Here is a 14,612-nt window from a genome sequence, read left to right on the forward strand (position 1 = left end):
CGTCCTTAAATCCTAGAAACCATTCCTGTCCTGCTCTCCTGTGGTCGCTTTCATGCAGCATTTCCCTTAGTTATGATGAGTAAATGCAGGCTATACTATAGAAACATTTATTAATGGCTACTGCTGGCCATTATTTAAGCTCTCACTCTTCCCAGCCCAATCAGGTCATATCGTGGGCCAAATAATGCTTTCTTAATCACTTGAAACTACTTTTGGCATCATAAGGCAGGAGCCGCAGTGTAGAAGCAGATAGAAGAAGAACATTCGATTATCTCACAGAGGAGAAATTATCCACATGGTTAAAACTCCGAAGATTAAATAGAACTGAAAGTCCAACAAGCTATCCCGCACCTCCGAGAACAACCTGAGGAATAACCTCACCAGATGGTCAACAAAAGATGCTTACTACTGTGCAGGCTTGTGGCAACTGCCAAGTGGAGAACCAGACTCTCGTATCTGGGATTGGGTTATTGCCAGAACACGCGGTCGGTGAGGATAAGGAAGACCTGGTACATACCTATATGCACTGTACCAAGAACTCTCAAGTTCACTGTGTTTCTCTCTACTCAGTTCCAATCTAAATAGTCAAGAGTTTCTTCTGATGGTATAACCTAGATCAAACCGGAAACTTCGACTCTACTGATGGTTTGAAAAGATGGTTTCTTCCCTTACCCTGGCTCCTTCTAGCCTCCAAGAAAGTAGTCTGAACATATGCTGAGTTGGATGAGTGCCTGCCTGGATTGGTGCTGCCTGCAATAAAAGTGCTCACTAAAGGGTACTTGTGTCTGTAGACTCAGATTAAGCACCATTCCCTTGGGGCAGTTTTGCCTATCCAAACTTGATTAAATCTGCTAGGAGATATATGGCCCCTAAACTGATTCACTTTTTAAAAGTTTTCTCATATTTGTAATAACTCTATAAAACGTCTTTTGCTCTATGTTGCAAAAAGATTCAGAAAGCCAGAAAATAAGTCTTTTTTTAATGAAATAGAGTATAATAAAGATCTTATGATTTAGCATCTTTATTACAATTTAGTATATTTCATATGCATCTTTAGCAGCAGATGCACATGAAATGTTTTTAAATTATAAAATAATTGATAGAACCTTTGCCCCACTTTCTAAGGCTCTACATCTAATAATATGTTATTGCAATGTTTAAGTGCCATGATACCTGGCCTTTATAGTGCTCTTTTAAAGGAATGAGGCACATGGCTAAGAAAGGTTTTTAAAATTTTTACTCTACTTATATGAACATTAAAATGAGATCTCTAAAATGCATTGTTGAAACCTAACTGTTCATAGTAAGTATGAAACCATCCTCATCTTTGTTCCTGACATTCATACCTTTACTTTGCAGAATACAATTTATTTCCATGCCTCTGTCTCTGTGTAGCTCATGGCTGATGATTTTATCAAAATGGTCAAAATGGCAAACTCTGTGGTTGCAGTTGTTGCAGGTTTCACTCTTGCCTTTCTTTCAGTTTGGTGGCATAAATGGCACTGATTATTAGGGCAGTGTAGTTAACATCGAAGGGATCCTGGAAGGAATGACAGGCAAGGTGTTGACTTCCTTCCTTGGAGTCTAGACAACAGAACACAGTTAATGCCTAAATTGAACTCCTGGATAGCATCACTTTCTATACTTATTAATAATTTGTTATATTCCATCAAATTTAAAACAACTTTAAAAATTCTCAGGGAAATAGGTACATAGTAATTTTAAGAATATTAAAATGTAAACTATTTTATCTTAAAATAGATAAATTATAGTGGTCAGTCTTTTGTCCCTCTGTCCCTCTGCTTCTTTATCTGGGTCGCTTGTTAACTATCTTCTTGGGTTCACATCTATGTCTTTCTTTCTTTCTTTCTTTCTTTCTTTCTTTCTTTCTTTCTCTCTCTCTCTCTCTCTCTCTCTTTCTTTCTTTCTTTTTTCTTTCTTCCTTCCTTCCTTCCTTCCTTCCTTCCTTCCTTCCTGTCTGCCCGCCTGCCTGCCTTCCTCCATCCTTCCCTTCCTTCCTTCCTTCCTTTTTCCTTCCTTCCTTTTTCCTTCCTCTCTTCCTTCCTTCTGCTTTCCTTCTCCAAGAATGGCTGGAAAATTGAGTGTGAGTCTCAGGGTCTACTTCTGTTAAATGATTCTGCCCACTGCTCCCAGGCAAGGAATCTTGGATAGAAATCTACTTCAAGCTGCTTGGATCATGGTTTTTGCCTAGTGATTCAACTTCTATAGTTTAAAATATATTTTAAATCTAATAATAATCAAAGAATGTATAATGTTAGCAAGAAACCTCCTGTTTATTCTTCATCCATTTTGTGTTGTGGACATCTCTCATTTAACATTATGAGGGCAATAAAATGTCGCAGTGCTATTAACTGTGCTCACTGGAGATTTTATCATTATCTTTCAATGGTACCCTCTTCCTGATCTAGAATCTAAAACAAAGCACTCACTGTAATCGCTCTTTGTGTCTCTTTGGTCACCTTGAGACTATGGCCACCACTCAGCCTTCCTTTCTTTCTTTCTTTCTTTCTTTCTTTCTTTCTTTCTTTCTTTCTTTTTTTTATAACTAGAGTTTTGAGTGGTGGTGGTCAAACAAATTTTGTCAATTTAATTTAAAATTGTATGAATTTATTTTGTCCTTGAATAAGCTGGAGTTGTAGCATTTGGGAGAGAATTCTACCAAAACAAGGTGCCCTTCTCACTTGCATGCTAACAGGATGTCATGTGTGGCATCCATCACTGGTGATATAACACACCTTACTGTCTGTCAGAAGTCTCCAGCTGCCCCCCTTTATTTGCTATAATTGGTACTCTTTGGAAGCAAATCATTAGCTTCTTTTTTTTTTATCTTTATTAACTTGGGTATTTCTTATTTACATTTCGATTGTTATTCCCTTTCTCGGTTTCCAGGCCAATATCCCCCCTCCCCCTCCCCTTCTCTATAGGTGTTCCCCTTCCCATCCTCCCCCCATTTACTGCCCTTCCCCCAACAATCACATTCACTGGGGGTCCAGTCTTGGCAGGACCAAGGGCTTCCCCTTCCACTGGTGCTCTTACTAGGATATTCGTTGCTGCCTATGTGATTGGAGCCCAGGGTCAGTCCATGTATAGTCTTTGGGTAGTGGCTTAGTCCCTGGAAGCTCTGGTTGCTTGGCATTGTTGTTCATATGGGGTCTCAAGCCCCTTCAAGCTCTTCCAGTCCTTTCTAAGATTCCTTCAACGGGGGTCCTGTTTTCAGTTCAGTGGTTTAATGAGAGACACAGCCAGAATACAGCAAATACATAGGCGAATGCCTTCATTAAGTCATTAGCTTCTTTGAGATCTTCTAAAGCAAAATGGATGGAGCTGATTCAGTGTTTCATTAACGGATGAATGCTAGGACCACGAAGGCTGTGAAGGAGGCCTGCATACAAGATAGAAAAATGAAGGTGAAAAAGAGATGCTGAGTAGACATGGACAGATAAGTCTTTCTGCTCTTGATGATCTCAGGGATCTCCTCGATTCTTGAGGTTTTATTTCATACTACATTGCATCAGAGAATTTAAATGTCTTTTCATCTAAACCAGTTCAGGTTAGATTCCTATACATACAACTGAAAAACACAGTAATTCACACAGCACTGGATTGTTATGTGATTTAACAGACTCAGCGTGCCAGGAGATTGTTCCTTAACAAATGATATTCCACACAGGGGTAGCTGATGTTAATGCAGCCCTCACTTTGAATTCATTCCATTCAGAAGCCTTGCGGAAACATATTACATGATGAATCTCTCAATGATGCCTGATTATTGCAAATTTTTTTCTCTGGCACTGGATGTCATAGAAGAAAGGCGAAGGCCGTAGCTCTATCGAGGCATAGCTGCTTGTTCAGTTCCTAAGTCATGTTTGTGTTAGACTTAGACACACAAAAAGAGCAGCCTGATATTTGAAGGACATAATTATGCACATTCTTCTTCCCCGAGGAAAGGAACATCAGAGCTCAGTCTTTTAGGCAAGAAGCATCTTTGATTCACAAATACTCTGTGAGCATCCTTAATGTCCCATGACTTTTACCTACAGCAATTTTAGGCTTAGCATGCGGGGGGTGGGGGGTGGTGAACATTTATATCTTTAGTGCATATCATGAATTGATCTGTTATGACACTCATGTATAAATAAGACACACTCAAAAATGCAAGAAGAACTGGGGCAAAAGTGACTCTGAGTCACTCTCTGTTAATGCTTCCCCTTTGACTTTCTCACAATAGAGAAATAATTATCAAGAAGACGAACTTTTAATAGCTCTTTAATGAAGTCGTCCTGATATTTCCGCTTCTCTTAAAGGACTAATTTAAGAACACTTTTTGCTCTTCCCCCTTACTTCTGATTTTCTAAAGGCAAATTTAGTGTGAAAGACAAGCATCAGAGAGAAAACCAATGTCTACGGGTCTAAAATGGGCTGGACTTATGCAATAGAAGCAGAACTGCATAGGGAGCTGTGTCAATATTCAAAGGTACAAGATCCTTTTGACAGTGTGACCTGGGCAATACTTAGGTTGTCCAATCAGATGATTTAGCTAACAAAAACCAAAAGAGGAAAGGAGAGCAACCCTAGACAAATTAGTAAAACAGGCAAAAATCTGTATGGTGTGGCATTGAGTCTCTAGACCTTCCCACCTTCTGCCACTCCCAGCAACCAAGTGAGAAAATATTTATCCAGCATCCTCTTTGTTTACCTCCAAAGGTTCATCTTTTTCTAGGAGTCCATGAATGCCCCAGTAAGCATCCATTAAGCACTGAAGATGAAAGTCACAGGAATTTGTCATGGTGCCAATCCTCCAACATCTCGCAAGTCAGCAGAGAAGACAGAGCAAGGGTGTTGATAAGTGAAATGGAAGAAAGCCTAGCATAAAGGAAGAACAAAGAGCTGCAGAGAAGAGATAAAAACAGAGAACTGGGTAGAAGCAGTAATCTGAGGGAGAGAGGCGACACGGTGTGGCAGAGGTCAAGTAAGGGCTTCACTGAAGATCTTGTTGGAAGTGAATGAAAATATTGTAGATTTAGTGATTTTGCTTTTGTGTTAATTCATGGATTTTGCTGTGCAGACCAGGCAGATTTCAAACCCTTAACTCTTCTGCCTCAGCCTCCTTAACGCAGGGATTGTAGGTGGTCAGCACCATGTATAGCTGGAGGGTTTTGAATAGTTACAAATTATGATTTTAATGAAATAATCTGAGAACTAGTCATTTACTTCTAAAAAAAAATTAAAGGGTATGAGCCCTGTGGGACTTAATACTTTTATGGAAGAAAAAAAGAAAAATCGCAAGGGAAGGTAGCTTGGTTTGTAGATGGCTTGCTATATAAGATTCTGTCTCAAAATGTTATTAATAAATAACAATTTTAACAAATCTTCAGAAGAAATAAGACAGGAGCTGTTGGAGCATCCTCTCCCATCTAGTAGAAGGACAAAAAGAAAGTGCTTACTTTTTATTACCACATAGTCTAAAACATGGTCAAGTATATTGAACCACAACAAAAATAAGCTTTAGTAATAGGCAACCTGTCCTTTTCCTATAGAGACGGATTGGACTGGAGGCCTCAGCTGCCTATGTGGCTCATTAGACAGCTTTAATGAGTGACTCTGCTTTGGAAGTCACCCAGACCTGAAATAAAGATGAAAAGGTTACAAAGAGGAACTAACTGTTGCCTTTAGGCAGGCGAATCAAAGTATCCAAGCCTGGGAAAAGATAGAAAAAAAAAATCTCTTCAAAGTGGTATTCTTCTTTTGCTCATTTTAACTAACTCAGGCCAATGGATATTCCAATAGAATCTCTCTTTTCTCTCTTTTTCTCTTTCTCTCTTCTCTCTCTGTCTCTGTGTGTCTGTCTCTCTGTGTCTGTTTCTCTGTCTGTCTCTCTGTGTGTCTCTCTGTTTCCCTCTGTCTCTGTCTCTTTCTGTCTATCTGTCTCTGCCTGTCTCTGTCTCTCTTTCTGACAAGGAGGCAAGACTCTTCAGGAAGGAAATGCACACTGTCTCTGTTTTGTAAGTTTCACGGATCCCTTCAGCTAATAGGTATTCTCCTTTTGAGAATCTTTCTCTGGGGCTGGGGATTTAGCTCAGTGGTAGAGCACTTACCTAGGAAGCGCAAGGCCCTGGGTTCGGTCCCCAGCTCCGAAAAAAAGAACAAAAAAAAAAAAAAAAAAAAAAGAGAATCTTTCTCTAGGGTAGACAGTTTCATCCATGTGAGCCTGGACAGCCAATCTGGGTTTTATTCTAAAACTCACGAGACTAAAAGTCTTGATCTATTTTGATAAAGAAACTAAGACGGCCAACTTTGCTCCGCATGCAGGGATGGAAATGCATTCTGCTCAGAGTAGAAGGAAACTCTGCCCAGAGCAAGGGAATCACATTCTTTCTGATGTGGTCCCACATCAGGCAGGAGGTCCCACCTCTGTGCCTCTGAGTCATGTGAACCAATCATTTTCTCAATTTATCTATGTTAGTGACTGTTGAGCTGCTTTCACTTGGCATTGAATGCAGTACATTTCGAACCATACATTTTATGTAGGAAACAAAACAGACTTTAAACTGAAGGCACGGCCCTCTTTGTCCCTACACAGACTGTGCATGCAGTATCATAAAAATGTCAAGACCACCCCACCTCAAGAGTGACTGGCAGGAAGTTGTAGAGCGATAACCCCATGTGCACAGCCTTCATCTTTCACACTATTTTCCTTATGACAGGAAAGGAGGGATAAGTTTCACAAAGAGCTTCAGAGGAAACAAAGTTAACATAAAGCTAAACTGTGATTGAGGATTGAAGGGTATAATTTAGGGACAAGCCTTGAAGGGATATACGCAGTGTTACAACACTGTTAAAAAGCACGCACACGTGTGAATTTGTTTGGGCTAGCCAGGCTTCACTAAGGTTCCATAATGCAAATAGATGTATTTTTATAGAGCATATACTGTGAGCTCAGTCCTACTCCATGCATGACCTCAACAGACATAAAGGAACTGGGATAGAGCAGTCACTTTCAAGAGAATGCAAAATCTAGGTTCTGAATTTCCTTTTTACAAGTAGAGAGAACAAGATTACAAAATTTATTAGCTGCACTGAAAACTGCTCCCAGTTTTCTGATCCCTTACTCCAAGTGCAGCTATTGATTTCGGGAAATTATAGGTTATATTTAAACTTGGGTAACTTCTCATTCGGCAGATTCTGGGTTCAGCTAGGTATTATTTCAGGCAACAGTTGTCTGTTTCTAGGCTTCAACGTCCTCCTCTGTCAAATAAAAGCAATGAATTCCTAAGTGATGAATCTATTTCGGTGACTGCCAGAAATGATCTAAAACTATAACTTGACCCAGGAAATATCTGAACATTTCATTCTTAAAATTGATTTTTTTTTAGCGAATAAAATAATGGGTTTCATTATGACATGCATGTACATTACTGTACTTTACTCAAATTCCTCTCTTTTCCTGCTGGTCCCTTTTCCAGTTTAAATATTCCCTCCTCCCTCTTCCTCTTGGCTTTCATTTTACCTAGTGATGGACATTTCACTTTCGAAGAAGAGAAGAGGTAACACTAATTGTCAGGAACTGAGGTGGGCTATCCTGGAGATTAACAGTGGGAACCAGCTCACTAACAGGTCCCGTGGTTTTGAGACGCCCTTGGGCTGATTTGCTGGTCAGATTGATGCTTAGAAAACCTGGGGCTCATCCTGGCAAAGGGACAGACTTCCTTCAAGAAAGGGCGGGATTCCAGTCTACCCAGCTGTACCCCCCCCCCACTCCTTTATCATAATTTCCCAGGCAGAGTTGGAAAGGTGGGAGCGTGAAAGTAGAAGGCAGCAGGCAAGGAAAGTAAATTACAGTTCAGGCAACAGGAACACTGCCTCCAAGGTCAGGCTGAGTGTCAACTAATTATGTAAAATCTTGCGGAAATAGAAGTCGCGGAGAGGCCCAGCCTACTCTTGCATTTAAGGAGATCTTTCCAGAGCCCCCTTTCAGTGCAACTCCATGACACCCTTTGGCCAGATCTTTGTATTTTGCCCGCCCCCCTCATTTCTCGTTCCAATTCCACCAAAATAAACCTGAAAACTTTTCTCTTCCTCTTGGTAAGTCAGTTGCAGAGGTGCTTTCCCACAATTTCAGACCAGTTTTTTTTTTTTTTTTTCTCAATGTCTCTATCTAAGACCCAAAGCTAAGGCTGCTAGACAGCTCCGTGGACAGGGGGCGGGGAGCGGTGCCATACCCGGCAGCCTGGAGCTGGGACTCTGCTCTGGCTACCCTGGCAGGTGCCTGTTCTTGGGGCACAGTTTCCCAGGGCAGGGGTCCGGCAGGACGCCAGCTCCCGGGGCCCGAGAGTCCGCTGCGGGGACGCGCGGAGAGGGGGTGCGCTGGCAGCGGGTGGCTTCCTTCCGCAGGAGCTATTTTTAGCAGCGCTTCGCCCCCCTTTTCCCCGGGCCGCCGGTGTGGTCGCCTCCAGCTCGTGGCCGCGGCTCTGCAGCTCGGCGCCGCCTCCCCCGCCGCGGATGGCTCTTGGTAGCTTCCACGCGGGCAGGTCCGGAAACTGAGCATGTCTGCAAGCGCTCGGCGGCCCCGGCGGCGGCGACGGCGGCCGGGGTAGAGCCGGCTGCGTCAGGCTGAGCGCAGTCCGCGCGCGGCCGCGGGAGCGCAGTGCCAGCGCCGCCCGGCCCCACCGAGAGGGGCGCACTCGCCGCTGCGGGGCTCGCACCGCTCACCGCAGCCCCCTCCCGCCGACCCGCAAGTAAGTTTGTGAGGCTGCTGGGCGCCGGGGCGAGGGCTAGGCGCCAAGGGAGCCGGGGCTGGCGAGCGGGAGGAGCGCCTGGACACCCGGAGAGCCGGCAGCCTTCTGCCTCCGGAGCCCCGCGCTTCTCCCAACCGCTGGGCAGCTCCGGCTTACAAGGATGCTCCAGCAAAGGCGATGATGAACAGACCCGGGAGGGCAGGACTAGCTCAGGGGTCAGGTGTGGGACACTCTGGAAGGAAGAAGGACCGCGGGTGAGGGAGCGGACCCGGCAGGCCAGGTGCGGGCTAGTGCCCGATGGGGAAGGGACGGTTTGAGGAGCAAGGACTTGCCTGGTAACAGCCAAAAAGGAAAAGTGGGTGTCCCTGGGACTGAGAGAGGGTCAGAGAGCAAAAATTAGAAGGGCAATGTATCCTGAATCAGGGTGACAGAAGGGAAGATAGATGGAAAGTGGGGCGTGTGAAAAGCGGATTTGTAGGAGAGCAAAGGACGCCAGTAGAAGGGTCAGTGGGCGCATGATGGGCGGGTGAACTTGGTTAATTTGAGGAATCAGAACAAGCTCAGGTAGATATGATGGAGAGTCAGGTTTAATTCAAGCCTCAGAGGGAGTGTGTGAGGCAACACGTTGTGAGAACCAGCGAGTGCAGAAAGTGGCCTGGAAAGGAGGGCTGGGAAGGTGATGAGGGATTGAGGGAATGCGGGCAGGGAGAGGGGCAGGTTCATGCCTAGGAAGTGGAGTGCTGGTGGGTCTGCAAACCTGTGTTGGAGGGTTCCGTGAGACAAATCCCTTGGTAGTGGTCTAGAGGCACTTCTCTGACGTCCCTCTTCCATCTCTTACCTAGTTTGGAGGCGCCTAGGCTCCCTGGTAGATGTGGACAGAGATGAAGCAGTGGGGAAGGTTGTCACTTAAGGGAAGCCGCTAGGGCTTCCCTTACCTGAATGTGTATCCGGGTTTCTTTTAAGCAATGTGGGACTGGATTTGTGAGTTACCTAGAGGGGGAGTGGTGTGTTCTAAGCCAAGGGGATCCCTAGTCTCCTATAGGGCTGGGGGATTTGTGTTTCGGGCTGGTAAGTAAGGTAGAAGTCTGCAGCATACGAAACGCAGCAGGGAGTGCATGCATGCGCTTTGCAGGTGCCTGTTGCCAAACAGGGGTCCTCTGTGTGGCTGCAGTCAGTCTCCGCGACTGGGAGATCAGGACTCCGGAGGTGGTCCAGGACTGGATTAAGGGAAACTGAGCTTCCCTGTGCCTCTTCTGCCTCCTTTGCGGTTATACGTTCTTTCATGGCCTCCCTCTGGTTACCTTTTATTTGAAACCTGATGCTGCTTGTCTTTCCTGATTTCTGTGCTTGGAGTATGCATCTCAGGCAGGGTTGTTCCCATCTCCGGTTGAGGGAAGGAATCCTAGGAGTCCCTGATGTCATAGGGACTCTGGAACCATGGGGCCTTCTTAGAGGACAAATCATAACATCTGTGGATTCCATTCCGTAAGCAGGGAGCTTCAAATGGACTGGGAGGAGCAGTGAGTAGGATGGGAACAGTGAGCATTACTTATCTGTTTTTGAAGGGGGACTTCCTCTCAGTTCCAGGCATATAAATCAATGACTTACGAAGGGAAAGACTAGGTTAGTTCAATAAACATTCAAAATTCTGTTGCAAAATAAAATGTCTGTTTGACTAGCAAAGATTTTACCCACCAGCTACATGAATCATGAAGGATCTGCAGGTTTCAGGATGAGAAATGCCAGTGTAGAGGTGGGTGTCACCACGACCACATCGTCTCAAGCTCTGTCTGGGTGAGCATGGTTTGTTGGTGGGCACGTTTTAAAGCTGCACAGTTAGAGTAGGAAATAAAGCTGAAGATAGGGCTGGAAACTGGAAACTTGGGCCATCTGCGCATTGAAATGATGGAGAAGGGTTCGACTTGTGGCTACAGGCTGCTGCTTCAGAGGATGGGTCTCTGATTATATGCCATGACTGATATGTTTAGCACATCGAATTGACGTGTGTGTGTGTGTGTGTGTGTGTGTGTGTGTGTGTGTATATCAGTGTTCAGATGAAGAGAAGTCAGAACTTAGAGTATTGAGGAGTGGACATGGGTTTTGTTTTGTTTTGTTTTTCCTTTTTCTTTTTTCTTTTTCTTTTTTCACAGTCTTGCCTGACCTATGCAGTGACATAAAAGACAGTACTCATCTAATGATTAGGGGATGCCCTTTTACCTCATTGGCTGGGCCAGATGTGTGTTGGGGGGGGGTGTCACTGTTTGAAAATATGTCTACTTTTCTTGAGATCTGGAAGGTGGGAAATTTGAATAATGACTTTTTTTGCTGTTATCTTTTGTTTCTGTTAATGTACATTTTTAATTGATTGTATAGAGCATGTCAAAGTAAAATAGGTGATTGTTTTAGAAACTGGTGATTTTTTTCTTCTTCTTCTTCAGACTATAGCTCTAATAAAATGTAACTGTGTGTTTGCCTGTATTGATTGGGGGGGGTTGTTGGGGGAGGGGATGTCCAAGGAGGAGAGAGGGGGGGTTGGGCATGTGCATTCAACTGGGACAGGAGTCTGGAGATCTTGTGAGAATGTAGAGCTGAAGGCTTTATTTATTTAATGCTAAATTTAATGTGAAATAAGAATACCCTTCCTCCCAACATCTTGCCTTTTGAATACAAAGGATTGCATGTGCCCTTTTGCTACTTTAGTTCTGAAGTTCAGACATAACTTGACAACTCTCCTAAAGGATCTGTCCCTAAGCATAGCTAAGCTTCAGCAAACAGTCAATGAAATCTGCTGCCCCAAGGTAAAGGCATTAAAAAATGGTATGATGTCTCCCTGAGGATAAAAGAAATGTCAGTCAGAGTAGGAGAGAAATCATGTTGTCTCACTCCAAGAGTGGAAATGACTGATGGGCCGATGGCATTGCACCCGAGGCCCCCTAGTAATGAGGGGAGACTTTCGTTTGTCTTTCATCAATTTTGGGAAAGGATGTTACCACAGGTTCCAGCTGGAATTGCTATTAGCATTTGATGATTAATTCGATAGTCCTCACAGTTGCACAGCCCTCGATGTCAGAACTGATCAGAAATCATGGCTTTCAGTATTCCTGGGATTACGAATGGTCCTTTTAAAAATTGACCTGTGACCACCACTGCATCTGTGCCATGGCATGGGCACACACAAAAAACAAAATGTTTTTATTTTTTAAAAAAGTCTCAAGACTTTTTTTTAAAAGCCAAACTTTTTTTTAAAGGAGTTAGATGTTGCTTCCAGAAGTTCATCTCAATAACAAACATTAATTTTCAGAGATTTCATTGCAAAAATGGTACCATGTTCCCACACCTTATTTTAAGGTAATGGGATCTACTTATTAGCAGAAGTTTATTTTGGCTTTTAGGAAATGTCTTTTAGGGTTGATGAGATGGCTCAGAGGTTAAGAGCATGTGTCACTCATACAGAAGAGATGGGTTTGTGCCACTCTTACAGAGGATATGGGTTTGAGTTCTTCCCAGCACCTACCTGGCGCTCACAACCCCCTGAAACTCCCGTGCCAGAAGATCCGATGCTCCCTTGTGGCCATGGTGAGCACCAAGCATAGACATGGTACACGTACTCTCAAGCGCAGAAAATAAAAATAGACAAATTCTAAAAGAAAAAAAAACAATAAAAACTTAAACTAGGGATTCCTCAAAAGCTGGCTCTATGCATTTGTGATGTGACCCCAGAAACAGTTCTGACAACAGCATTGTTCTACACTGACTCACTAGTTTCCCAGTCACTATTTTTTTAAAGAAAATGCTAATTTGTAAATTGAAATGAAAACAATTAACACTTTTTTTTTCTCTAGTGAGTGATCGAGTAGAATCAGAGAGAAAAAAAGATTAGCTGAAGTCTCATGAAATATTCCAGGGAGAAACTTTAGTGTTCAGATCTCTACACAGACAGGTAGGAGACCCAGATAATTTTTCTGTATTTAGTTTCCATATTAAGCCAACAGAATAGTGTGTACTGTGGACAGCAGACTTTCCTAGTTAGCAGCACAATGCACTGCCTAGGAGAGATGAGTAATAGCTGGCCCTCATTACTGAAATGAGATCTGTTGCTGTCCTATCAGAGCCTGCATGCCGGACCTGAGACCATTTACTAGGTAAGGGCTGTGCCATGACCACACGAAGGTCAGAGAAAGTCCAGCTTTGTTCAAGGTTTCTGTTGCTCTCCTGGCTTCCCTTCTCAACTGTTTATCATCTGTTGGTTCCTCTCAGATTCATACTGAAGGGATCATCATTAGAGCTGCTTCCTTCCTCCCTTGTTCTAATAGCCAGCCGTGCCCTGCACTCTTAGCCATTAAAATCCCTGAGGGACTCCTGAGGAGCAGAGACTTCAAGCGCCTACCAAGTCCCTGGAGTCCTTGGTAGCCCCTCCCTCTCTCCTGTGTGTGCAAACAGAAAGCTCTCATCTCTGTCCTGGTGGAACACCTTAGGCTTGTCTCTTAGAAAAAGGCTGTGAGGAAAGCCCTGGTTTTCCACAAACCCAGGCTTAATTTCCATGCTGGCTTCACTACTGGCTTAATTTGCCAGAGTTGCATGATATTTGTGTTGAGGACAGACCTTCCCCAAGAGAACTAGCTGAGGAAAACAAAGCCAGTGAGAGCAACAGCAGGCTCCGAGAGGAGCCTATCCGTGGCTGATATGACTGTATGGAAGATCTACTGTGAGCCAACGATAAGCATGTATGCTAATACAACTCAGGATTTGAGAGTTGACAACGGGAAACTGTCCATGACTTGAAGTCTTTGGAGTTGCAATAAGCTGTCTGGTGCGTTCTTTCCAGTTTATAAATCCAAGTTTGTTTAGAATAATATTTGTATGCATGTCTCAAAATGTATTTATGAAAATAAACACAAGATGAACATTCGGTTTTTAATTTGGAGCAGTTGAAGAGATACATGACGATTCTTTAAGTGAGTTCTGAAGAGTTTCTGAAATGCAGAAAGCTAAAGAAAATGTTAAGGAGAAAGACTGTAGGTGTGTGTGTGTGTGTGTGTGTGTGTGTGTGTGTGTGTGTGTGTGTGTGTGTAGAAGGGACAGTAGGAGAGGGCGCGAGTTGAGGTGAAAGGGGTCAGATCTCATCTGTCTTTTTTTTTCCCCGTGGGAAATAGTTATTGATTTTGCTTGACATCTGAGTGAGGAGAGATAGTTTTCCAGTGCAGATACTTGTTGACTAGATCATGGCTGTCTGTTTAGAGTTCTTACAACCATAGCTTAGCAGGTAGTATTTGTTAGAATGAAGGAGAATTTCAAATCAGTTCTGTCCTGTGATGCTTGCAGTAGAAGTTCTGAAGCACACATTTTAAAGCCTGTAGCACTGTGCTGTACTGTTTGGGATAAGCAAAATGTCTGAAAACTGAGAACTTGTTTTCTGTGAGGAGTGAACTGCAGATAATTCCCACATTATAATACACCAGGATGCAGGTTTTAAGAGACAGTGCGATAGCATGGTAACCCCTTTGCCTGTAGTGGCAAATATGGTGCCTGCTGGCCTGTCAATCATTATCCCAGCAGGAGGAGGGATAGCAGGAAAAGTGGGGATTTAAGCAAACAGCCTGTGCCAGCCTTGGTGAATTCAAGAACATCAACAACCAGATTTTGCAAAGGCAAAGAGAGGATCTGTTTTAGGTCTCACTTGAGTTTTCCATTGCTAAGACCAATGGATAGCAACTTATGGGAAATGAAGCTTTACTTGTGGAAGATCTTTACCTCTGTGATTATTTATTCTAAGGAACAAGGAGACTGACACACCCCCCCGCCAAAGATTTCACCCTTCGATATTACGTCTTTACTATTTCGGGATATTCATTATGT

General features: G+C 43.5%; 2 protein-coding genes across 17 annotated transcripts in view; one reads left to right on the top strand and one right to left on the bottom strand.

Moving 5' to 3' along the window:
- Positions 1 to 2,836: 2,836 nt before the first annotated feature.
- On the bottom strand, positions 2,837 to 8,601 carry LOC148004776 (uncharacterized). Of its 2 annotated transcripts, XR_015624771.1 has the most exons (3): positions 8,241 to 8,601; positions 4,718 to 4,884; positions 2,837 to 3,403 (listed from the first exon to the last, which is right to left on the bottom strand). XR_015624771.1 is itself a non-coding variant. In XM_087559493.1 (2 exons), exons 1-2 carry the CDS (start codon positions 8,564 to 8,566, stop codon positions 3,376 to 3,378), a joined length of 354 nt encoding a protein of 117 aa, XP_087415619.1. In that variant the 5' UTR covers positions 8,567 to 8,592; the 3' UTR covers positions 2,856 to 3,375. The 2 variants fall into 2 exon arrangements, 1 of the variants encoding a protein (XP_087415619.1); XM_087559493.1 differs by lacking the exon at positions 4,718 to 4,884 and having other exon boundaries at positions 2,856 to 3,403; positions 8,241 to 8,592.
- Positions 8,602 to 8,613: 12 nt separating this feature from the next.
- Positions 8,614 to 14,612, top strand: part of Oxr1 (oxidation resistance 1) — a 434,885-nt gene continuing 428,886 nt past the window's right edge. For 14 of the 15 annotated variants that reach the window (XM_087555486.1, XM_087555482.1, XM_087555472.1 and 11 more), the window contains exon 1: positions 8,638 to 8,756. The gene's annotated coding sequence lies outside the window, so the exon portion shown is untranslated. 15 annotated transcript variants of the gene reach the window in all.

This window comes from Rattus norvegicus, chromosome 7 (genome assembly GCF_021556685.1).
Source record: "Rattus norvegicus strain SHRSP/BbbUtx chromosome 7, alternate assembly SHRSP_T2T, whole genome shotgun sequence".
Lineage (NCBI taxonomy): Eukaryota > Metazoa > Chordata > Mammalia > Rodentia > Muridae > Rattus > Rattus norvegicus.